Source organism: Pristiophorus japonicus, chromosome 11 (assembly GCF_044704955.1).
Source record: "Pristiophorus japonicus isolate sPriJap1 chromosome 11, sPriJap1.hap1, whole genome shotgun sequence".
NCBI lineage: Eukaryota > Metazoa > Chordata > Chondrichthyes > Pristiophoridae > Pristiophorus > Pristiophorus japonicus.
Genome location: NC_091987.1, coordinates 121,365,723 through 121,380,086, shown reverse-complemented (window position 1 = coordinate 121,380,086; position 14,364 = coordinate 121,365,723). Strand labels below are relative to the sequence as shown.

At 44.5% G+C, this 14,364-nt stretch overlaps 1 protein-coding gene across 2 annotated transcripts in view; it reads left to right on the top strand.

Moving 5' to 3' along the window:
• LOC139276248 (polycomb protein SCMH1-like) overlaps positions 1-14,364 on the top strand; it is a 217,533-nt gene that overhangs the window by 42,138 nt on the left and 161,031 nt on the right. For both annotated transcript variants that reach the window (XM_070893958.1, XM_070893957.1), the window contains exon 2: positions 7,201-7,307. In XM_070893958.1, coding sequence (XP_070750059.1) covers positions 7,229-7,307 — 79 coding nt within the window. In that variant the 5' untranslated portion in view covers positions 7,201-7,228. The remainder of the gene's footprint in view (positions 1-7,200; positions 7,308-14,364) is intronic.

Genomic DNA, 14,364 nt, shown 5'->3' with positions numbered 1-14,364 from the left:
AGAAGATTTGTCCAGCATGATTTCCCTTTCACAAATCCATGCTGACTTGGACCTATCATGTCACCTCTTTCCAAATGTGCTGCTATGACTGACTTGGACCTATCATGTCACCTCTTTCCAAATGTGCTGCTATGACATCCTTAATAATTGATTTCATCATTTTATCCACTACCGATGTCAGGCTGACCGGTCTATAATTCCCTGTTTTCTGTCTCCCTCCTTTTTTAAAAAGTGAGGTTACATTGGCTACCCTCTATTCCATAGGAACTGATCCCGAGTCTATGGAATGTTGGAAAATGACTGTCAATGCATCCGCTATTTCCAAGGCCACCTCCTTAAGTACTCTGGGATGCAGTCCATCAGGCCCTGGGGATTTATCGGCCTTCAATCCCATCAATTTCCCCAACACAATTTCCCGACTAATAAGGATTTCCCTCAGTTCCTCCTCCTTACTAGACCCTCCGACCCCTTTTATATCCGGAAGGTTGTTTGTGTCCTCCTTAGTGAATACCGAACCAAAGTACTTGTTCAATTGGTCTGCCATTTCTTTGTTCCCCGTTATGACTTCCCCTGATTCTGACTGCAGGGGACCTACGTTTGTCTTTACTAACCTTTTTCTCTTTGCATATCCATAGAAACTTTTGCAGTCCGTCTTAATGTTCCCTGCAAGCTTTCTCTAGTACTCTCTTTTCCCTGCCCTAATCAAACCCTTTGTCCTCCTCTGCTGAGTTCTAAATTTCTCCCAGTCCCCGGGTTCGGTGATATTTCTGGCCAATTTGTATGCCACTTCCTTGGCTTTAATACTATCCCTGATTTCCCTTGATAGCCACAGTTGAGCCACCTTCCCTTTTTTATTTTTACGCCAGACAGGGATGTACAATTGTTGTAGTTCATCCATGCGGTCTCTAAATGTCTGCCATTGCCCATCCACAGTCAATCCCTTAAGTATCATTCGCCAATCTATCCTAGCCAATTCATGCCTCATACCTTCAAAGTTACCCTGCTTTAAGTTCTGGACCATGGTCTCTGAATTAGCTGTTTCATTCTCCATCCTCATGTAGAATTCCACCATATTATGGTCACTCTTCCCCAAGGGGCCTCGCACAACGAGATTGCTAATTAATCCTCTCTCATTACACAACACCCAGTCTAAGATGGCCTCCCCCCTAGTTGGTTCCTCGACATATTGGTCTAGAAAACCATCCCTTATGCACTCCAGGAAAACCTCCTCCACCGTATTGCTTCCAGTTTGGTTAGCCCAATCTATATGCATATTAAAGTCACCCATGATAACTGCTGCACCCCTAATTTCCTGTTTGATGCCCTCTCCAACATCACTACTACTGTTTGGAAGTCTGTACACAACTCCCACTAACATTTTTTGCCCTTTGGTGTTCTGCAGCTCTACCCATATAGATTCCACATCATCCAAGCTAATGTCCTTCCGAACTATTGCATTAATCTCCTCTTTAACCAGCAATGCTACCCCACCTCCTTTTCCTTTTATTCTATCCATCCTGAATGTTGAATACCCATGGATGTTGAATTCCCATGGATGTTGAATTCCCAGCCCTGATCATCCTGGAGCCATGTTTCTGTAATCCCAATCACATCATATGTTAACATCTATTTGCACAGTTAATTCATCCACCTTATTGCGGACACTCCTTGCATTAAGACACCACGCCTTCAGGCTTGTTTTTTTAACACCCTTTGCCCTTTTAGTATTATGATGTAGTGTGGCCCTTTTTGTTTCTTGCCTTTGTTTACTTGGCCTTCCACTATTGCTTTTTACCTTTCTACCATCTGTTTCTGACTCCATATTACTTCGCCCTATCTCGCTGCGTAGGTTCCCACCCCCCTGCCATATTAGTTTAAACACTCGCGAACTGCATTAGCAAATGTTACCCCGAGGACATCAGTTCCAGTTCTGCCCAAGTGCAGACCGTCCCTTTTGTACAGGTCCCACTTCCCCCAGAACTGGTTCCAATGTCCCAGGAATTTGAATCCCTCCCTCTTGCACCACTGCACTTCTACCAATTACTTTAAATCTATGCCCCCTCGTTGTTGCCTCCTCTGCGAAGGGAAGTAGGTATGTCCTATCCACTCTATCTAGGCCCTTTATAATTTTACACACCTCTAAGATCTTCCCTCGGCCTCCTCTGTTCCAAAGACAACAAACACAGCCTATACAATCTTTCCTCATAGTTAATATTCTCCAGACCAGGCAATATCCTTGTAAATCTCCTCTGTACCCTCTAGTGCAATCACATCTTTCCTGTAATGTGGTGACCATAACTGCATGCAGTACTTTAACTGTGGCCTAACTCGTGTTTTATACAGTTCAAGCATAACCTCCTTGCTCTTATATTCTATACCTTGGCTAATAAAGGCAAGTATTCCGTATGCCTTCTCAACTACCTTATCTACCTGGCCTGCTACCTTCAGGGATCTATCCAAGGTCCCTTTGTTCCTCTACACTTAAGTGTCCTACCATTTAATACATATTCCCTTGCCTTGTTAGCCCTCCCCAAATACTTCTGGATTGTATTCCATTTGTCACTGATTTGCCAACCTGACCATTACTTGATATCTTCCTCCAGTCTACAGCTTTCTTCTTTATTATCAACCACATAGCCGATTTTAGTATCATCTGCAAACTTCTTAATCATACCCCTGAAATTCAAGTCTAATTCATTGATGTATAACACAAAAAGTAACGAAATGAGTACTGAGCCCTGCGGAACCCCACTGGAAACAGCCTTCCAGTCACAAAAACACCATTCAGCCATTACCCTTTGCTTCCTGCCTTTGAGCCAATTTTGGATCCAACTTGCCACTTTGCCTTGGATCCCATGGGCTTTTACTTTCCTGACCAGTCTGCCATGTGGGACCTTATCAAAAGCCTTGCTAAAATCCATATACACTACATCAAGCGCACTGCTATCACTGACCCTCAGTGTTATCTCTCAAATTCAAACAAGTCAGTCAGACATGACCTTCCCTTCACAAAGCCATGGTGACTGTCCTTGATTAATCCGTGACTTTCTAAATGTAGATTTATCCTGTCACTCACAATTTTTTTTAACAATATTCCCACCACTGAGGTTAGACTTCTGCTGTAATCTGGTGGGGGGGAATATCAGGGAGAGAGGAGTGTCTTTAAGTTGACGGCACACCAGACATTTTAAAGCAAATTTGCACATTGTTTTTTCTGAATAGTAACTCTATGGGCCCAAGTTTCCACATGATTCTCGCCTGATTTTTAGGAGCAACTGGTGGAGAACGGACTATTTTAGAAATCGCAATTCTCCACATTTTTTTTTCTGCAGTTCTAGTTAGGTAGAACAGTTCTAGTTTAGAACAGAATTTTTTCTTCAAAAGGGGGCGTGTCCGGCCACTGACGCCTGATTTGAAAGTTTCCACAGTGAAAATGTACTCCAAACTAAAGTAGAATGGCGCCAGTGAAGATTTTTGTAGAACTGAAAAAACCTGTTCTACACATTAAAAAATCAGGCGCAGGTTACAAATTAGGCGCCCAGAATGAGGTGGGGGGGAAGGGAACTCATTAAATTCGGCAATAAATCCTTATTTATACTTATACAAATATTATACAAATAAATCCAACCTGAATAAACATTTATAAGCCAAGAAAAGATTAAATAAACCATCTTCCTACCTGTGTGAAAGTGCTTCAGCCAGGGAGAGTTCTGCAGCTATTCGTGCCGCTGAGCAAGAGAGGGAGGGAGAGAGGGGGGGGGGGGTTGGGGAACAGGAGCGGGGGGTGGGGAAGCGGGTGTCGGGTCGGGGGGGGGGGGAGCGGGTGTCGGGTCGGGGGGGGGAGCGGGTGTCGGGTCGGATCGGATCGGGGCGGGGGGGGGGGGGAGCGGGCCTCGGGTCGGGGCGGGGAGCCGGGGGGGGTGGGGGGGAGCGGGCCTCGGGTCGGGGCGGGGGGGGAGAGCGGGTCTCTGGGTGAGCGGGTGTCGTGTCGGGTCTGGTCGGCGGGGGAGGGGGGGAGCGCGAGTGTCGGGTCTGGTCGGGCGGGGAGCAGGAGCTGGCCGTGGGAGGAGCCTCATTCACGCAGCCCCAGTGAGGCCATTGGGCCAGGGCTAGGGGCTGCGTGCTTCGGGCCCCTCCCACACAGTTCGGCGCCTGGAGCTACTGCACTTGCGTGCTGACTGTAGCGCGCATGTGCAGAGGTCCCGGCACTGTTTTCAGCGCAGGGACCTGGCTCCGCCCCCCCCACAGCTCGTGCCGGCTGCGCCGAGTGCCACATGACCTGTAAGTCGGTGGAGAATACCGAGGATTTTTTTAGGTGCCGTTTTAGGCGCGAAAAACGGGCGCCCAGTTCGGAGGGGCACCTGTTTTTTTTCTTGTGGAAACTTGGGCCCTATGATACTGATATTGCTATGCAGTTATACAATCATAAAGGTACTTGGCGATAAATCAGTCTTTAGCATTGTTTGTTCTTTAAATTTAGGCTTTTTTCAAGCATTCTTTTTCCGTTTCAAGGATTTTCCTCAGTTTTTAAAATGAAATGCTGTTTGGGTATTGATTGACTTGAGTATCATGTATTTGATATCGTCGTGGAGCAAGCGGAGGATGGTGACAAACTTTTGGGGGCAGCCGAAATGGAGGAGGACATTCCATCGTCCCTCACAGTGTCAAAGGCCTTCCTGAGGTCAAAGAAGACCATGTGCAAGGGTTGGTGCTGTTCCCTGCATTTCTCTTGTAGTTGTCTCGTGGTGAAGATCATGTCCATTGTACCCCTTAGTGGACGGAATCCGCATTGTGACTCTGGGAGGAGCTCTTCAGCCGCGGAGAAGACGGTTGAGGAGAATTCTAGCGATGACTTTCCCAGTGGCCGATAGCAGGGGGATTCCTCTGTAGTTGCACAGTTGGACTTGTCCCCCTTTTTTGAAGATGGTCACGATTACGGAATCTTGACCAACGGATCCACCACAGACCCAATCGGGGTCAATCAGGGCTGCGTCATCGCGCCAATGCTCCTCTCGATCTTCCTCGTTGCAATGCTCCATCTCTCTCAACAAGCTCCCCGCTGGAGTGGAACTAAACTATAGAACCAATGGGAACCTGTTCAACCGTCGTCGCCTCCAGGCACGATCCAAGGTTGTCCCATCCTCTTGTCATCGAATTACAGTACGTGGACGACGCTTGTGTCTGCGCACGTTCAGAGGCCGAACTCCAAACCGTAGTCAACATCTTCACCGAGGTGTATGAAAGCATGGGCGTTACACTAAACATCCCTAAGACAAAGGTCCTCCACCAACCTGACACACCGCCTCACAGCACTGCCCCCCCCGGTCATCAAAATCCATGGTGTGGCTTTGGACAACGTGGGCCATTTTCCATATCTCGGGCGCCTGCTATCAGCAAGGGCGGACATCGATAACGAGGTCCAACACCACCTCCGGTGTGCCAGCGCAGCCTTCGGTCGCCTGAGGAAGAGTGTGTTTGAAGACCTCAAATCTGGCACCAAGCTTATGGTCTACAGGGCAGTAGTGATACCTACCCTCCTATATGGCTCAGAGACGTGGACTATATACAGTAGACACCTCAAAGTGCTGGAGAAGTACCACCAACGCAGCCTCCGCAAGATCCTGCAAATCCACTGGGAGGATAGACGCACCGTCCGTATTCTTGCTCAGGCCAACAGCCCCAGCATCGAAGCACTGACCACACTCAACCAGCTCTTGTTGGGCGAGCCACATCGTCTGCATGCCTGACACGGGACTCCCAAAGCAAGCGCTCTACTCTGAACTCCTGCACGGCAAGTGAGCCACAGGTGGGCAGAGGAAACTTTTCAAGGATTCCCTCAAAGCCTTCTTGATATAGTGCAATATCCCCACGGGCACCTGGGAATCCCTGGCCTAAGATCGCCCTAAGTGGAGGAAGAGCATCCGGGAGGGCGCTGAGCACCTCGCATGTCATCGCCGAGAGTATGCAGAAACCAAATGCAGACAGCGGAAGGTGTGTGTGGAAAACCAGACTACACATCTAGACTTTCCTTCAACCACTGTCTGTCACAGAGACTGTAATTCCCATAATGGTCTGTTCAATCACCTGAGAACTCACTTTGATTGGAAGCACGTCTTTCTCGATTTCAAGGGACTGCCTATGATTTTTTTTTTGATGAACAAACGATTTGATCACAAGTGCATTGTGGACCCTGATTTACATCCTGTTATACATATTTAGATTGTATTGCCCGTCTCTTGAGTTCACTATGCAGTAACTAGATGTTCGCATACAATGCTTTGACACAGAAGATTGCACATCTGGAATAAATGCAGTTTTTACTCTTGAATTAGTGACTTGCAGTTGGTTGGTGCTCTCAATTTTAAGGGCCGTTAGTTACAAAATATTAATTCTTCTTTGACGATTTCTTAAAGCAAATCACTTTGCATTTTAGATTTTTATTCCCCACTACTTAAAGCAGATTAGCATACAAAATAAAGACCTGGATTAATTGCGCTGTTTTTGAAATTTAACAAATGTTAGGGGAAGAATGTACTGCTGGCCCCACATGTCCCTTGAGTTAGTGAAACGAAGACTGGGTGACTTTTTGAAAAGATTAACTGATTTGTATGAAAACTTTCTCACCAGAGTGAAACACCCTCAACAATAGTTGTAATCTTTATCTGCCAACTCACTTCAATTGTGCATCATGCAGCCACTGGCCAGATGAAGGTTCAACTATCATTTCTTTGACTGCTGCTGGTTGATAATAGTATACGTGGGTGGTGGTCATGATGTCTTCACAGATAGAAGCAGCTATATTCTCTCTCATTATGTTATGGCTTAACTACATGCTTTCACTAGCTAAAGTGTCACGACCAGTCTGCATGAGAGAGGGAATGGTCTGCCCACATTATCGGAAGTCTAGCTTCACTAGAAAGGTTAATTTGGAAGAGCAACACAGATAACTTGCTCCCCCAAGATGTCGACTGCAATGTTACCTGTCCAAAAGTTCCCTCAATTCAAGGAAAACTATCAATCCTCGAAGCACACTACATCAGAAGAGTGCAGATATGAGACGGGCGCACTTTGCAGTTGTTTATCGCTAGCCACCCCAATTCTGCTCCCGTGATAAACTCCATGTTTACACATGTTTTCTTCACAGGCAACTTATTACACCCTCTGTCATCTATATTATCTACGTTTTGTAATTCTTTGCAGGAAATCATCCTTTCAAAAAAGGAAGTTGATGCGGTTCCAGCTTCTGTTGTGGTGTGGGACATTGAAGACCGGAATTGTTACCATGGGGAGGATTTCAGCAGCTAAAGGTAAGCTTGTCCAGATAAAACCATAAACCAAATATACCACCTATGTTGTGGACTGAAAGCATGTGGTTGGTGACGATTGGCAGTTGCATTTCTTAAGCACTGTTTTAATTCTTGCACGAAAGAGCAAATGGTTGTGATCTCTCCTTGTGTTGTACTTCTCATTGAGAAAAAAAACACATGATTTCTCCTCTCGATCAGATTAATGTTTACACGTGATCTTCTGTTTCCAAGTGCCCAGTTCTTTTTCTTGGAATTAAGATATCAACACTAATTGTCAGCTTATCAAAACATGCACTCGAGGTCATAAGGCACTTATCGTTGATAAACTCTAAACTGTCTTAGCTGTCACCTCAAAGTGCCACAAACCCAAATGAAGGGGGTTGAGGTGCAAATTGGTTTTCATACTCTGTGCAAAGAATGTACCCTTGGTGGGTTGTTGACCTGGTACGACTGCTAATACTAATCAATTCAAAACCTCCTCAGAATAGTACAGCAACAGCAATTTTGCTGAGGTTTTAAATTGAGCTAAAATGCAGCATCTTATGCATGATCCGGGCATGACTGATGCATAAAGTGTTTGTTGCCAAAATATGACATCACTGCCACATTTCACCTGGGCTCTTCCAAATGCACCTGAAGAGCCTGGATTTTGAGGGCAAAGTTATAAAACAAAGACAAGAAAAACAGACGTGGTGTGATTGGCTGCATTAAAGAACAGGGAGATCATGCCTTTTGGCTGTTCGAACCAGATTTAGTTTAGCTGAACCAATGCTATACCAAGAGTTAATTGTGCTAGCCCAAAGCATTAGATCATCAACATTGTAGGAACAAAGGAACAGGTATCCCTTAAAATCATTGGTTGACAACAATCAATCAATCTCAGATTTAAAATTAACAATTGATCTTGCATAAATTGCTGTTGTTTGGGGAAGAGAGTTCCAAACTTGTACCACTCTTTGGGCTAGAATTTCGACGGCTTTGTGACCGGGATTTTGCCACGATTTGACCCTCCGCAGCGAAAACCCGGTTGGTGGGATCTTCTGGGTACCGTTTTGCAGCAGCGCTTCCACGTACCGCCAGGGAGAGGAGCACCGATATGCAACACCAGAAATGGCATTTGCGATCGATATTTGGCTCTCTCAGGACCCGTATTCTGCGCCCAGAACACCGATAGGGTAAAACCTGTGGTGCAGCCCTGCCAGCATCGATAAGTATGAAGACCTGCAAGAAAAAAAGTAAATTAAAGTTTTTATTTTTTGATTTTCCCCCCCCCCCCCCAGCGATTTAGTAGGTACGGGTTTTGGGAATGTTTTGTGAATTTTTATTTTGTGGAATTTTTTTGTTTCCCCGCCCCACCCCACCCCAAAGACCTCTCGCGCACTGCTATCGGACCCGGACTTTTGTGCCGTGAAACCTCATGCAACGCTGATTTTTACTGATGCGCAAATTAAAGGCAGAAAAGCGGGCCTAAAAACGTCAGCAAAGCGAAAACTGTAATTTTGGCGTAAAACTACCATTTTCGCTGAAAAACAAAATTCTAGCCCTTTGCATGTAGAAGTGTTTCCTAATTTCACTCCTGGAAGGTCTGGCTCTAATTTTTAGACTAGTCCTAGATTCTCCAACCAACTGAATAGTTTCTCTCTCGCTCTACCTTATATGTTCTCCATACTATCTTGAAAACTTTGATCTGATCACATCACCATCTAAATTCTAGGGACTACATTGTAGGGACTAACCCTAATTTGTGTAATCTCTCCTTGTAATTTGACTCTTGAAGTCCGGGTATCATTCTGGTGAACTGACACTGCACTCCATCCAAGGCCAATATATCCTTCCTGAGGTGTGGTGACCACAGCTGCTCATAGTACTCCAGGTGTGGGGTAACCAGGGCTTTGTATAGCTGCAAGCATAACTTCTATCCTCTTGTATTCCAGATATAAAGGCCAGCATTTCATTAGCCTTTTAAATTATTTTCTGTACCTGTTCATGACAATTTAACAATCTATGTACCTGAACCCCTAAGTCTCTTTGGACCCTCCACTGCTTTTAGCTTTTTGCCAGTTACAAAGTACCCTGTTCTATCCTTTTTAGGTCCAAAGTGGATGACCTCACATTGAAGTCCACTTACTATAGTTTCATCTACAGTGCCACCTATCTTTATTTCAGCGGCACATCTGGATACGTGGCTTTCAATCCCCATGATCTAAGTTCGTTAATAAATACGGTGAATAGTTGAGGCCCCAACACAAATCCCTACGGGACACCACTAATCACATCCTGCCAATTAGAGTACCTACCCATTATCCCTACTCTCTGTCTCCTGCTTTTCAACCAATTTCCAAGCCAGATCAATAATTGCCTTCAAATGCTTCAGCTTCTATCTTAGTTAACAGTCTCTTATGTAGCACTTTTTCAGATGCCTTCTGGAAGTCCATATAAATAACATCCATAGACATTATCCTGTCCACTACTTCAATAACCTCTCCAAAAAAATTCAATCAGGTTCGTCAGGCACGAACTGCATTTTACAAATCCATGCTGGCTTTTCTTAGTTGAAAATTTTCAAGTTGATCAATTTATAGACTCCAGTAATTTCCTGACAACAGATGTTAGGCTAACTGTTCCATAATTCCCTGGTTTTCCTCCCTCACCATTTTTGAATAGTGGCGTGACATGCGCAATTTTCCAATCTAAAGGAATGACTCCTCAATCGAGGGAATTTTGGAAGATTATAGTTATGGCATCTGCAGTGTGCTCACCTACTTCCTTCAAAACTTTAGGATGGAAATCATCTGGTCCTGGGGACCTGTCATTCTTTAGTGCCATTATTTTATTTTACTGCTATTTTAGTTGCGTTAATTTTGTTGAGTCCCTATCCCTGATTAAGTATTAGTTTCCATGGAATATTATCCTTTTCCTCTACTGTAAACACTGACACTTGGGGCCCAAGTTTCCACACGATAAAAAAACGGGCGCCCCTCCGAGCTGGGCGCCCGTTTTTTGCGCCTAAAACGGCGCCTAAAAAAAAAACCTCGCGATTCTGGAGCGTTCTGCAGCTCCTTGTCTGCCTGGCGTGGCGCCCAGGGGGGCGGAGCGTACACTCGCGGCGATTTTGTGAGTGGGAGGGGGCGGGTATTATTTAAATTAGTTTTTTTCCTGCTGGCAACGCTGTGCCTGCGCGTTGGACCGTTCGCGCATGCTCAGTGTGAAAAAAACATTGGCACGTGGCTATTTTTGTAGTTCTTTGTAGCTGTTTAATTTTTGAACATTTTTTAAATAAAAGCACATTGCCATCAGCACTTGCAGCCTTCTCATTGTCGTCCCGTCTCTCCTTCCCCCCCCCCCGCCCCCCGCGGGAAGAACGGGCGCCTCCTACCCCCGCCCCCCGCGGGAAGAACGGGCGCCTCCTCTCCCCTCCCCTCCCCCCCCCCCCCCCCGCCCCCGCCCCCGCGGGAAGAACGGGCGCCTCAGGCTGACTGCAGCATTCTCCCTGGCTGAAGCACTTTCACACAGGTAGGAAGATGGTTTATTTAATCTTTTCTTTGCTTATAAATGTTTATTCAGGTTGGATTTATTTGTTTAATATTTGTAGAAGTATAAATAATGATTTATTGTAGAATTTAATGAGTTCCCTTCTCTCCCCCCCCCCCCCACCTCATTCTGGACACCTAATTTGTAACCTGCGCCTGATTTTTTAATGTGTAGAACAGGTTTTTTCAGTTCTACAAAAATCTTCAATTGCTCCATTCTAATTTAGTTTGGAGTACGTTTTCACTGTGGAAACTTTCAAATCAGGCGTCAGTGGCCGGACACGCCCCCTTTTGAAGAAAAAATTATGTTCCAAAGTAGAACTGTTCTACCTGACTAGAACTGCAGAAAAAAAAATGTGGAGAATTGCGATTTCTAAGATAGTCCGTTTTCCACCAGTTGCTCCTAAAAATCAGGTGCAAATCATGTGGAAACTTGGGCCCAAAGTAATTATTTAACATCTCTGCGAGCTCCTTATTATCATTGACCATATTACCATTGCCAGTTTTCAAGGAGCCAACATTGCTCCTGACTACCCTCTTTTCCCCCCCCCCCCCCCCCCCCGTATTTTTTGTTGTTGATTTTGACATCTCTTGCAAGATTCTTTTCATACACTCTTTTTGTAGCTTTTGCTATCTATTTGGTGACCCTTTGCTGTTCTTTGTATCTTTCCCATTTACTAGGATCTGTGCTTCTTTGCATTTTTGTATGCTTTTTCTTTTAGTTTTATGTTGTCTCTTACCTCTTTCGTCACCCATGGCTGTTTCTTTTGGCAAGTGGAGCTCTTGCCCCTCGGGTATAAACTGGTTCTGCATCACATTAAATTATTTTTTTAACACCTCCACTAATCATCTGTCGTTTTACCTATTAACAGATTTGCCCAGTTTACTGTGGACAGTCTCTGTCTCATCCCATTGACGTCTGCCTTGCCTAAATCTAGAATCTTAGATGTTTTGCGTTTCTCCCTTTCAAACACTAATTTGAATTCTATCATGTTATGATCGATATTAGATAAATGTTCACACACTGTTAGACTGTTAACTAAATCTGGCTCATTACTTATTGCTGAATCTAATATGGCATGCCTCCTTGTTGGTTCTGAGACGTTGCAGAAAACGATCCCGAATACACAAGAAATGCACTACCTTTCTGATGTGCTAATTTGCTTATCCCCATCTATATGAAAGTTAAAATCACTCTGCCATTGCTACATGTCTAATCTCTGCAGTTTTACAATCCAGCACTTCACAGGGTTCTGTACACAACTCCCACTACAGTCTTAAGTCCTTTCCTATTAATTCTACCCATAAAGTCTCCATTGCCTCCTTGCCTCTCGTAACAGCATATTCTATTGTTACCTCATGGTTCACAACTAATGAGTGGAAGATCCATAGGTAATTGGAGGAATTGTTTTTGAACGATAAGGGAGTTGAGGGTTCTGGGGAGCAGGCAGGAAAGTGGAGTTGAGGCCAAGATCAGATCAGCCATGATCTTATTGAATGGCGGAGCAGGCTTGAGGGGCCAAATGGCCTACTCCTGTTCCTATTATGAGACTGAACTCTTTGTCCCTATCTCTGTCTCCTACCTCCCAACCAATTACCGACCCACATCACAAGGTTACCTCCAATTTTGTGTACTTTCATTTTGCTAATAATCTTAGAACCTTATTAAATGCCTTCTGGCCATCCACATAGACAACATCCATAGACATTCCCCTATATTGGTAACCTCCTCAAAAAAAGTCAACTAAATTAGTCAGATGTGACCTACCCTTCACAAATCCATGCAAAATCTTTTGATCAGCTCATTGTTGTCCAAGTGTTCAGTCACTCTGCCTCTGAGATTTCAGTAACTTGTCCACAATTGCTAAACTGACAGGTCTGTAGTTACTTGATTTCTCCATCTCCCCCTTAAATACTGGAGTGACATTGGCAATTTACCAATCCAAAGGCAAATTCCTGAAACTAAAGAACTTTTGTAAAATTACAACTAATGCATCTGCAATTTGCTCACCTATTCCCTTTGTTTCCACCCCAGGATATTAATCAGGTCCTGGGGATTTGTCTATCTCAAGTCCCATTATTTATTCCTGCTCCCACATTGTTACCTCTGGTGTCCCCCAAGGATCTATCCTTGCCCCCTCCTATTTCTCATCTACATGTTGCCCCTTTGCGACATCATCTGAAAACAGTGTCAGTTTCCATATGTAAGCTGGCGACACCCTGGTCTACCTCTTCAGCTCTTCTCTTAATCCTGCCACAGTCTCTAAATTGTCAGACTGCTTTTCGGACATCGAGTACTAGATGAGGAAAAATTTACTCCAACTAACTATTGGGAAGACCTAAGCCATTGTCTTCGGCCCCTGCCACAAACTCCATTCCCTAGCTACTGACTCTATCCCTCTCCCTAGCATCTGTGTGAGGCTGAACCACATTGTTCGCAGCCTTGGTGTCATGTTTGACCCTGAAATTAGCTTCTGACCACACATCCGCGGCATAACGAAGACTGCCGATTTCTGCCTCTGTAACATTGCCTGTCTCTGTCCCTACCTCAGTTCATCTGCTGCTGTAAACCTGATCCATGTCTTTGTTATCTCTAGACTTGACGATTCCAACGCACTCCTGGCTGGCCTCCTACATTCTACCCTATGTAAACTTGAGCTCATCCAAAACTCAGCTGCCCATGTCCTAAATTGCACCAAGTCCCGTACACTCGTCACCCCCGTGCTCACTGACCTACATTGTCTCCTGGTTAAGCAAGGCCTCAAATTTTAATATTATCCTTGATTTAAAATCTCCATGGCCTCGCCCCTCGTTATCTCTGTAAACTCCTCCAACCCTCCCCTCGAGATATCTGCGCCCCTCTAATTCTGCCCTCTTGAGCATCCCTGATTATAATCACTCAGCCATTGATGGCTGTGCCTACAGCTGCTAAGGCCCTAAGCTCTGGAATTTCCTTCCTCAACCTTTTCTCATCTCTACCTCTTTCCTCCTTGAAGATGCTCCTTAAAACCTGCCTTTTTAACCAAGTTTTTGGTCATCTGTCCTAATTTCTTTTTTGACACTCCTGTGAAGCTTCTTGCAACGTTTTATTACATTAAAGGCATATATAAATACAAGGTGTTTATTGGTATGCACTGCTTTTATATCATACCAAAAAATACTTTGAATAGTTCTCATTGTTTGTAGATTTAACCATTAACCATTCAACCCAGTTTAATCATTTCTCATCCCTTTGAAGTTTACTTTACTTAAATTTTAAAACATGGTTTGTGACTTCGCTTTCTCCCTCTGAATTTGACATTAGATTTAAGTCATGTCATGGCTACTATTTTTAAGATACTCCCTTACTATCAGATTGTTAATTAATTTTGCTTAATTGCTCATCACTAAATCTACTATGATTTGTTCCCTTGTCGGTTCTAAAACTTATTGTTTCAGAGAACTGTCCTGAATGTATTCTAGAAATGCATTGCCTTTACTACTTAAGCTGTTTTGCTTTTCCCAGTCTATTAAAAAAAAATGATCTC